The sequence below is a fragment of the Cebidichthys violaceus genome, unplaced genomic scaffold (genome assembly GCF_023349555.1).
Source record: "Cebidichthys violaceus isolate CVI_PGR_0920_01 unplaced genomic scaffold, fCebVio1.0.p SCAF_12, whole genome shotgun sequence".
Lineage (NCBI taxonomy): Eukaryota > Metazoa > Chordata > Actinopteri > Perciformes > Stichaeidae > Cebidichthys > Cebidichthys violaceus.
Window position 1 is genome coordinate 16,640,934 of NW_027176285.1, and position 11,836 is coordinate 16,652,769.

The 11,836-nt window shown below is 45.0% G+C and overlaps 1 protein-coding gene across 1 annotated transcript in view; it reads left to right on the forward strand.

The window, feature by feature from the left end:
* LOC137869386 (potassium/sodium hyperpolarization-activated cyclic nucleotide-gated channel 1) overlaps positions 1 to 11,119 on the forward strand; it is a 58,335-nt gene extending 47,216 nt beyond the window's left edge. Inside the window, exons 7-8 of the mRNA XM_068706794.1 lie at positions 411 to 575; positions 6,583 to 11,119. Of these exons, the coding sequence (XP_068562895.1) occupies positions 411 to 575; positions 6,583 to 7,685 (1,268 nt within the window). The 3' untranslated portion in view covers positions 7,686 to 11,119. The remainder of the gene's footprint in view (positions 1 to 410; positions 576 to 6,582) is intronic.
* Positions 11,120 to 11,836: the final 717 nt, after the last annotated feature.

Sequence of the window (11,836 nt, forward strand, 5' to 3'; positions counted from 1 at the left end):
CCTCCACTGACAATGACAGCTACATCACTACAACGCGTATTGTATTACATCTGTAATCATGTCTATGTGTGTGTATTGCAGACGGGTGCATTGAGAGTAAAAAGGTGAATAGAGCAGAAATGAGCTGTATGCTGTGTTGTTGTGTGGTGTGACGGGATGTGTTGCTCTACTGCTCTATAAAGCAGAGTCCTCTCTTCACACCTCTGCAGAGGCTGAACAGGAGCGCTGCCTAACCGTATGGGACCATTAGCTCCCTGCAGAGCGAGGACTTATCTTACCGCTGATGGGCTTCTCTGTACATATTCACATTCTGCTCCTTCTGTGCTCGACATTCATCTGTGCGGTGCTCTCTGCTGGGACGAGCTCCTTCATGTCCCTCACTCTCTGTCCTCGCTTGTCTGTCCACACAGAGATCTGTCTGCTCACCAAGGGCAGACGGACGGCGAGCGTTCGCGCCGACACCTACTGCCGCCTCTTCTCCCTCTCCGTGGACCACTTCAACGAGGTGCTGGAGGAGTACCCCATGATGCGACGCGCTTTCGAAACGGTCGCCATCGACCGATTGGACCGCATCGGTAAGACCCGCCTACATCTAGCTCCTGTCCTGTCTGATTGGTCGAGTCTCTTGCCTGTCATCGTGCCTTGTTGTCTTGTCTTTATCAGTATTCGTTTGCCTTCTTTCTTCATCACAGCATTGTGTCTGCCATCTTGTGCTGCATGACCTGTATGCTACCTTGGTTTTTTTTGTTTCTGTTGTCGTCGTTGTTTTTAACTTCCGTCTCTTTCTTCGTCTTAAATAACACTAAAGAGAATTTGTTGTAACCGGCATTAATCCTTCTAGAGAACCAAAGCAGAGTTCTGTGGTTGGATTAACCGGAAGGCAGTGCATGTCGCTGTCCGGGAGGGAGTCACTTCGCCCCCTCGTTGGTTTGGTGTTGACCCCCCCGCTGGATGTCAGCGAGTGGATGGAAGATAACCTCACATGCATGTGTGTCTGGCCCTCTGTCCACTCATCTGCACTCCTGGGTATGAGCAGCACCCCGCCCCATATCAGAGTCCTCTAAATCAAGCCCACCCTGTGCAAAGAACCAGAGCAGGTCCAGGTGACGTCAGGGACTCACTCAGCTCCCCGTCCACAACGCTCCATAGACCCACCGTCTGATTGGTAGAAGAACCTGGCCTTGACCGATTACAGCTGACGTAGAATAAGTGATAACGGTTTAAACACACACACACATATATATATATATATATATATGTTTCTTACAGTTAAAAAAGGGCACATGTATGGAATACAAACACCCTCATGTTCCCAACTCCCTAGTCGAATGTGTTCAGTCTGCTCTGAAAGACTGTAATTGGAACTAAGAGAAATCCAACATCATGTGAGCGTGTTGTAGTAGAACGTACGTCTTTGTCATCGCTTGTGTTTTGCTGCATTAGAAATATGTATTTTTTTTTTTAGATATTGCTTTTGATATACGAGTAATAAAACCGCACGTTTCACCGTCTCATGTGAGCGATAAGAAGGACGTAGCGAGGACACTTTGAGGCTTACCTCTGTCGTGGGCTGGTGTCTCAGATGCTGCTGCACATAGTTTAAGATCTGGTTTGTAAGAAAGTGTGAATATGTGTTTAGTTCTTAGTTTGGTTTTCTTTGTAGTTGAGGCGTGACAGCAGAGTCTGTAGGTCACCGCTGCAAAGCGTGTGGAAATCTGACGTCAGTGTTCAAGTTTGACTAGTGTCCTCCTGCTACAGCTGAAACAAGAGGCGGAGCCTCTAAGTAAGGGATACTAGCTCGTTAGGCAACAGGTGACTGGTGGGGAATACAGTGAATCTTTTTAATGTTTTATACAATGACTCGTTCCACCTTTAGGCAATTTTACGACCTATATTATTTCTTATGCAGAAAGAAATGTAATTTGTGAAAATAGAGCACAGACTGCTGCTGTGCGGAGAACCCGAGCAGCTGATCATCATAAGTGATCAAACAAAAAGAAACCGTCATGGCCGCCGCCGGCCCTAGAGGCCGTACCGTTTGCTGCTTTGTTTCCCAGTTGCATTAACCAGAAGAACCATGCGGCCTGAACGCAGAGCCAGGGTTGTTAGCGGCCGTGTGCCATCGTTGCGTCACATCCGTGGTTGAAGCTTCTCTCTCTGTTCTTGTCCTTCTTCTTTGTCATGGCTTTGTCTTTGTGTATTATTTTGCCGGACACAGGCACGTCAATATTGAATTGCTTTGCAACCCTAGTGTTGACTCAACATTGAACAACCGTAGTGTCAGGCAAGTCGGCAACAAGCAATGAGCAACAGATTATGAACAAGACCGCTCAGAGCCAATCAGAAGAACCCACTGTTACTGTTGAGACAACCTTTTCTCCTCAGAATCACGTTCATATTGATCTGTTTGTAGGGTGGGGGGGGCACATGATGGCGCCTGGATGACTGGATTATATCAAAATGATGTAAAATCATTCTAACAAAGAATAAGTGTTCATCATCAGTGCTCATCCTGCTCATGACAACTGATGCTAACGAAGCTACTTGGTAGCGTTGAGAGAAAGAAGGCGGTCATGTTTAAATTGTTCAGAAATGACCTCACAGATCTTTAGTTTGACACGAGGCTCCAGCTCCAGCTCCAGCTCCGTGCTTTAATCCACTCCGGAGCCCAGCGGCCACACTTCCCCATGGGCCACACCAATGTCCTCCATCTCCTCACATCACAGCAGCAACAAGCAACTGAGGAGAAGCTGCATCTGAACGTAATTCACAGGAGACAAGGTTGCATTCTTCTTTTGGGTCACTAGCATTAAAATAAGAATAATCTTCATTTTTAAGAGTCCCTTCACAACGTGCCTTTTGGCCTCAACAGTCCAAATCTACATTTGCCCTTTTTATGACCGGCTGAGTTAGCTTCACACCAAACGTTTCAAAATAAAAGCTCTGGCTGACCCTGCTCAGAGGGATGTAGATTTGACCCATCCTTTCAGACTAACCATGAAGGGGGTTTTGTCTCATACGAGGGAAGATACTCTGTCATGATCCGTGCTGGTTGTATCGTTTCTATATATGAACTGCATTTGGTTACATGCTTGTCTTGCTCTAAAAAGGAAAGAAAAGTAACCATGCTTTGAAACCAATAACGTGTTGCACATTTGACATTATCTTTTATCTATCTAAAAATTATTTGACCAGGAGTCCGTCTTGAGACGAGCACATCTCGTTTTCAAGAGTGTCCTGGCCGACGAGTAGGCATCAGGTAAACACTTTATTCCAATTCCAACATCCGAACAGGGACAAATTGACCTGTAAAGGCTTGCTAAATGGATCCGGTCTCAAATTCACCCTCCAAGAGTCTGAGCTCTTGCTGGAGGTTTACATTAACTGTTTAGTTCACCCACAGCAGTCCTGCAGATGTTTTGATGGACACATTCAAAATGTCAACAATAAGACAATCAGTGAAACAACAGATAATCATCCAGTGTCACATGCCATGTTTGTTATGAGTAATTGACTGGATTATGACCACGCTCAGCTCTATTGGTGTCACATTTCTATTTATTCTTTGAACCTTCAGTTCAAAGCACATTCACCAACAGTCTCATGTCTGCAGATTAGTAAAGTCTTTACTAATGCAATGCCACACACACCGTTTGTTACATGCAGAAATCCCATTTCATGACTTATTCATGTTTTCACCAATATAATAAAGAGGTTTGTTTCTGATTGTCTGGCTTGAAATATGAATTATGTCTTTTGTGTAAATGATTTGGGGGAAAATTGTAACTTTTCTGACACCAAACAAAGGAAAGTTTCAACCTGTCTCTGGACAGAGGTTCAGTAGCGTCATGGCGACGACATGTGGAGGCCGAACGTTTGTGTAATCCATTAAATCACACACATTTACAACACGTCTAAGATGAGCTCTATCAATAACCCTCAACAAAAAGCAAAAACATTTCCTGCAGTGACTCGTAAAACAATTCATCACAAATTATTCAGAGTCAGAATGAAAATGTGTCTCTGTAAAGCCTTGACTGCATCACAAAATGTGTGTGTTTAATTTTTGACAGTACAGCGTTCATTATTAATATGATGTTTGTGGACATTATGATGTTTGTGTTCTGCTCGTTTTTATCTGTTTGTTTGGCGTGTTAGTTGAGCTCTGTGCTCAGATATGGGTTAATTACTTCTTATTATTATTATCCTATTGATTGGTGATGTTTGATCTAATATCCCTGGTTCCATTGAGCCAGACCAGTAGAACCAGAACACAGTACTGTTGTGTATTAATGGTGACTTGACCCATAGCTGATACATTTTCTGTTGTTAAAGAAGCATTTCTTTACCCATCAGTGATGTTAATGTTTTTCTTTCTTTGTTTTCATTTTGATTTGTGTTTTACAATCTTCTGATCGTGTTTCAGAAGTCAGGTTATTGATCAGGTAAAGGATTTGACATTCCAGCTGTCCAGCATATGTAGAGACTAGAACACAAACAGTAGAGGTTCAACGCGTCTATTCTAGTGTCTGTCTGTAGACACTTGACCTGTAACTAATGCATGTTAACGGTCAGAGCAGGCCAGCGTTTTCATAACAATACGGTGTTTATGAGGAACAAATCAGACTATAAGTCTGTGTGTTTATGTTCCATACAGGGACTCATGTAGGTCAGCTGGTCCGTCACGTTCTTTAGTTCAGGGCTGCAAAACAGTGAAAAGCATTAAAGTCTACCTTGACTTATAAACATATATATATATATATATATATATATATATATATATATATATATATATATATATGAGTCATGAAGCTCTTCTACCGAGGTGCAGTAGACCTCCTCAGCCATTCAGCAGCGCTCTCTCTCTGTGATGAAGCGTATGAAGTAGCAGCTTTCTGCAGAAGACGTGAAATGAAATATGAAATAGTGCTCTTCTTAAAATAAGTGGCTCGGCTCTAAAGGTCCGTTATGTTTGATACGTGTCCGTTCCTCCTGTGCGCCGATGACTGAATGAAACGTCAAAGAGACACTAGAGGACAGAGGTCAGAAGAGACGGACGCTTGTTGCCCTGAAGTCCGAACGGAAGCTTTGTGTGTCAGAACTTCTCAGGTTCTATGTTTATCATTTATAATAATAAATATGTGTTGTCCTTCCAATCTACAGAGTTTAACCCCACCGCCTTTAAAAACGCAATGAGGGCAGCCTTGTAAGTGAACGGTAGTCTCATAGTCCGTACGTGGTGCTAGTTCTAGCCTTCACCCCGACCCATATCAGCGGGTCTAGAACACATGACATCGATCCCGTCTGAGAGCAGAACGCACGGCTCGTTGGCAGCCTTGAGCGGAGAACGCCGTCCAGAAAACGCTGCTCGACCGTAAACTCTTCTGCCCTCGAGGACGGGGCTTAGCGAGCGATGGACTGAGGCCAAAGCCTTCAGCGCTAAAAGTCAACTCCGTCTTCTTTACTGACAAACAGCTCAAGGTCGACAGTAAATACAGGGAGACACCCTCTAAGCACATCTGGACACTCGTTAAATCTGCACTAGTAGTATTGTCAGACGTGGCGATTCTTTCTACAAAAGACCAGATTCAAGACATCCTTCACGCTTTACCATTTTACCACAGCGTCGCTGCCAAAGCGCTCGGTGTTTAAAGAAGCCTTGTGACCGGCTGAGGAAGACTCTACAGAGCAGAAACAAAGTACTTTTATTAAGTATTAAGGGGAATTCTTCTTATTGTTTAATTTTGCATACAAATTTACACCAAAGTATATTAAAAAAAACTGTATTTTGAACATTTTTATTCATGAAAACTAATCTAAATCTCAGTCAACTCCATTATTTTAAATAATAATGTTATTATTATAGCGTGGCATTCTGTGGTGAGATGAGTAAAGTCTGGTTTTCCATGAATGTAATGAATGTGTAGTTATATTCACACTGTGGTAGTGTTAGGAGTAGATCTGTGTCGCTTTCTTTGCTTGTGTTTATTGTCACGTTCTTTATTCTTTCTTTATTCTTTAAAGGTTATTCTAATGGTCCTTGTGGTGTGTTTTAGCAGAGTTGTGATTTAAATAGAACGTGGCTTTTAATATTCTTAGTTTAGACTTTTTGTCTTTGCTTCGACAAAATGGCGTCCAGTAACGTGACGTGTGGGTTCAACTCATCCGTGTTCTTCTGTGTCATCGTCCACATCAGCACCTTCAGTGGTCTCTGTCTCCTTATGTGTCCCTCATTCCTCTCAAACTGTGTGTTTATCCCATAGTCATCACCATTCCGTGTCCTCCACACTTCACATTAACGTGAGAACAGTTAGTGGACGTGAAAAGATGCAGCTTGTAAGATTGAAAGAGTTTAAATCAGTAGTGAGTTCATACATTAGGTGATGAAGCTCCTGTATTGAAGATGTGGTGACAAAACAAAAAAGAAGAAGCAAAAAGCTCTTTGAAATGTGTTTCCTTACTAAACGTACACGCTGCATCTTTGCTGTTGCTGTCCTGTATCCTGCCCTCTTCCTGTGGTTCAGGGCAACCAGAGTTTGCCACTGCTGTATGTGCTCACCTCTCCTGACTGCACCCCTACAGGGAAGAAGAACTCCTTGCTGCTGCAGAAGTTCCAGAAGGATCTGAACGCCGGCGTTTTCAACACGCAGGAGAACGAGATATTGAAGCAGATTATCCGTCAGGACAGGGAGATGGTGATGATGGTGGACCGCAAGCAGTCGGTCACCGGGATGAACTCAACGCCAATGTCAGGAAACTCCGTCATTAACTCACCTGCCCAGCCTCCCTTCCCCACTGCCTTCGGCACCAGTCAGCTCCAGCAGTCCTCTGTTCCCCTGACCTACAGTGCTTCAGCTATTGCCAATGCCTCTGCTGCCCGCATGCTGCCAGCCGCCGCCGCCGCGGTGCAGGGGGTCTACCCTGTTCCCAGTCTTTCCCACGGCAGCCTGAATTCATCCTCCATCAACGCGCAGGTCCCACTCCAGCAGCAGGGAGCGATCATGTCGCCCTGCTCCTTCACCGCTGCCATGTGCAGTCCGCCCGTTCAGACCCCTCTGGCTAGCCGGAGCTTCCAGTACGGCTCGCGCACGGCCTCCCAGCTGTCGCTCATCCAGCAGCCCATCGCTCCTCCGTCCCTCTCCACGCAGCAGCAGCAGCTCGCCCAGCAGCCCGCTGTGTCGACTGCGGCCGCAGCCTCCGCGGCGCAGCAGCAGCCGTCTGCCCAGCAGCAGCAGGTCCCTTCACCGCAGAGGGTAGACATCCACAAGAGCACGCAGGCTCTGCAGTCGGGCAGCTTGAGTCGAGACGTCAGACATTTATCGGCCTCCCAACCGTCATTGCCACACGACGCGTCTCTGGGGCCCCGGGTGCACCCGGCCTCGGGAGACTCTCTGGCCTCCATCGTGCCGACGGCGGCGGCGATCCAGGGAATGAGTCTGCAGAGCGGCATCCGCACCACAGTGCCCCAGCGAGTCAATTTATTCCGGCAGATGTCGTCAGGAGCTTTGCCCCCGGTGCGCTCGGCCGCGGCGGCGGCAGCAGCGGCGGCGGCGGCGGCGGCAGCATCATCATCATCATCATCATCCTCCACCCAGCACAGGGAATCCCCCGGATCCAGGAGAGATTCTGTCCTGAGCGGTACAGAGACTGAGCAAGACAAAATGCGTTTCGCATCAAATTTATGATCCCATTTTTTCCCTTTTCATTTTTTAAAGTTTCAATTCATTTTTAAGAAATGGAGATACGACAAAAGAGATAAAGATGAGGAACTTCAGCTGTTTGTTTCTCTCCAACGTTCTTCTAAGATAACCTCATAGAAACCCTGTACATATGAGCCCTTGTACTATATTTTAGACACATTGTCTCCCTTAACTTAAGAATGTACATTATACAGATACATCTCTTTTCTTTTACGCCATATATATGTATATGTGTATATATATATATATATACATATATATACTGTATATGTACCGCTGTGTGTGTGGGTGTGTGAGAGTGTGTGAGAGTGTGTGCATGTGACCGTGTCTGTAAAATCCAACTAGAATATTTGGCAATTTAAAAGCTGTAGTATAAACATGAGTCTTCCTTTCTGAGAAATATAAAGAATTATATACGATGTATGAAGTTTATTTTTTTGATTTATTTTCTTCTCTAAACTGGAATGCATTGTGAATTCTGACGACGACTTTTTCTTTCTTCTTCTCTTGATTTTTTGTACCACTGAGGAAGAGGACACATCTTCTCCTGTTACGCAGCTTTAGGCACCACTGTGGAAACGATACATGCAAGCAACTCTGACAAATGATCTCACAAAGCACACACTCATGACCCCAATCACCCGTCTCCTGACCCCTGACCTCACACACCAACACACGGTACGGAGCTACGTGTCGCGTTGCTCCCGGTGCCGCTGCCCCCCCCCCCCCCCTCCCCCCCCACAGCGGCTCGGCGACAGACCACGCCGGTGTTCTGGGTCCAAAGGGAATAGATCACAGAAATGCTGCTTTCTTTGTTCCTTTTCGAGGAGAATGGAGTGTGGAGAAAGACGTGGACGGATGCTGTTGTTTTCTATTTCTAATTTCAGATGGCTGAGATGTTACGTATTGTTGCTTAAAAATTCTGTGTATATTTATAATATTTATAAACTAAAGATTATCACCATTATGCAATAGACTGTGACATAAAGATTACCTATATGTGTGCTGTAAATAGTTTTGTAGAGCTAGTATTTACAGATACTGTGTGGTGCATTCTCTATCATAACAATGTCTTACTTCTATCAGGAACCTGGATATCATCTATACGGTTTAGTGACAAAATCCACGTTTCATAAGAGATGAACAAACCTTAATGCAAACGCCGGCCCGCCGTGATGCTGAGAGGGTTCTGCTCCAGCACTGGTAGAGTTCATCACATCCAGTGAACACGTTTACCTCCAGTACACGACTTCATCCTAAAGGCGTCCTGTTGACAGTAAACGTCCTTCTAGTCGCCTCATTTCCCCAAATCTGCTCAGATCATTTGAAGAATGATTATTATCTCACGGTCAGACTGATCATTTTATGAAATGGATTGTTCGGGGATGGAAGTGAAGCTTTTCTTTTTGTCTTCATCACACTTTGTTTGTATTATTATTTGATCTGTTTCTTGATTCAGACGGCACCGCTCGCTGTAGATGAAGAGCCCGTTTCAGGTCACAGACCTCGGCGGTCCGGTCCGGTCCGGTCACTCAGGTGTGAAGGGGAGACGGTCAGAGAGCAGGAATGCTGGTTTGCATTAAGGTTTCTTTCTCATGTAAATCCACTGCGTGGGCTCAGCTACTCTGAACTGAGGCGGAAGGTCACGCCAGAATACTGTGACTCTATCAGAAATAAAAAGAGCTATTTTGAATATTTGAATCTTGCAATAATAAGAAGTATTTGATGACTTGACTAAAATAGGCCGGCCGTCTCCCTGCATCAGATGGTCCTCTGTGTCTGCAGACGGCGGTGACCCTGGCGGAGTGTTCTGCCGTCAGTCGTGCACAATCACTACAGAGTCACGGTCTTCATGGCACCAAACGGCCCTCAGGTCAGAGCGAGCGAGTCCTCCTCCGTGGCGTTTTTTAAAAAGATTACTAGTCCTCGCTACAGATCGTGTCGATAGTGAACCAATGCAGTCAACCCACCAATGTCATGAAAGCATGCACTGTCACCAATACTTAAAAAGATACTATCTCAAAAATGTTGACGTTAAATGTGATGTTATGTTTTGTTCATTGTCTGTCTGCCTAGACGTTACCCGTGTGTGAACAGGAGCATTGACCTTTCACATGGACATTCTTAAGTATTTGTGCCTAAACTATAGCCATGTTCCATCCTTTCTGTTGAGAGCGTGAGCGCGGCGTGAGGCGTGTGCGAGGCGTGTGCGCGGCGGCGTGAGCGCAGGGTACTTGTGCACACGGCTGCCGTTCATTCTTACTATACTCTGTGTTCTGTGTCTCGGTGTGTTTAGACAGGAGAGGAAGCGACGATGGCCAAATGTCTCCGTTTATCCGATTGGTATCTTTACTTACGACGTGAACTCCTAGAGGCAGGTTTCTTTCTGACATTCTCGGTCGAGCTATATAGAATATTTAAAGAGGTCATGTACAGTTAAAATGAAGAAGAAAAAAAAAAAAGTGCAATCTTTAGCAGTAATATCACGCTCAGCGAGACGTCGCACACGTTTGGAGCACCTTTATACCTTTTGTTTGTAGCTAGCCACTGACGTTTGGGTTGAATACTGATGCGTGGAAGGAAACCGGCCAAAGCGAAACATTCTAAGTCATCCTCTTTGTTTTTGAATTGCACTTTCTGATTTACGAATAAACAAAAAGGTACAGATTCTTTCAGCTGGGTCGAACCTGTACCGGGTTCTAAATGAGGGGGAGATGTTCCACATACAACGGAAAGCGCTTAATCGTGAATATGCCATAGTGTGTAGGAACTAGTACACAGTCAAGATGGATAGCAGCACTGTTGCTTTGTGCTGTTTTTGATACTTGCCTTTGGAAGGGAGAGCTTCCCGTCTATGTGCTTTTTTCACTATTCCAATCACAGCTGACGTACCGGAATGGGCATTAACGGTGATGTACAACAGGAACTAACGAGCTTACACATTAGCAGCATAGAGACTCTCAACAAACCAGCACATATATTTGTATATTTCTTTTTAGTTTGTTTTTGTTTTGAGAAAAATACAAGAAGAGATGCAAAAAGGAACTGAGACTAATAATGCCCAGAGAGGACAAACCCGACGTGGATTTGGTTTGTGAGGACCACAGGTTTCATATGTTTACTGGTGATGTGCGCGGTGGAGAGGCGAGCCGCTCGGGCCTCTCCGGCGCCGCTCACACGGTCATCGCTCAGCTCATTCATGTAATCCACGGCTTAGACGAACAGGAACATCAGTTGGTTACGTGACACAGATGAAAGAAAGATTAAATGTAAACTTTCTTACAACAATATGCAGACAAACAGTGTTTGTCAAAAAATCTTTTTGATTTTATTTTATTTATTTATTTTGTTTATTTTGTTTGTAAATAATAAACCTTTAAAATATAGAAAATAAAAGACATATTGTCATTTAAAAACAACGCGTGTGTGTCATTCTATTGTGGAGCAGTGTGTGTTACGATGGAGACGGAGGCTCTTTATTTAGTTAGAGGGAGAAAGTGGAGAATATTTCAGAGAGGATGGAGAGATGGAGAGGATCTGTTAGTAGTTACAGGCAAGGTGATGGTGAGGATTTCTGTTTATTACCTACAAGTCCAGTTAAAGTCACTTAAAGTCATACAAAAGACAAGTTTCTCATAGATGGGACAAACAAACTAAATGTTACAGCAGGGTTACAGAGGAGTTACAGCAGGGTTACAGAGGGGTTACAGCAGGGTTACAGAGGAGTTACAGCAGGGTTACAGAGGAGTTACAGCAGGGTTACAGAGGAGTTACAGCAGGGTTACAGCAGGGTTACAGAGGGGTTACAGCAGGGTTACAGAGGGGTTACAGCAGGGTTACAGAGGAGTTACACCAGGGTACAGCAGGGTTACAGAGGGGTTACAGCAGGGTTACAGAGGGGTTACAGAGGAGTTACACCAGGGTTACAGAGGGGTTACAGAGGAGTTACACCAGGGTTACAGCAGGGTTACAGAGGGGTTACAGAGGGGTTACACCAGGGTTACAGCAGGGTTACAGCGGAGTTACACCAGGGTTACAGAGGGGTTACAGCGGGGTTACAGAGGGGTTACACCAGGGTTACAGCGGAGTTACACCAGGGTTACAGCGGAGTTACACCAGGGTTACAGCAGGGTACA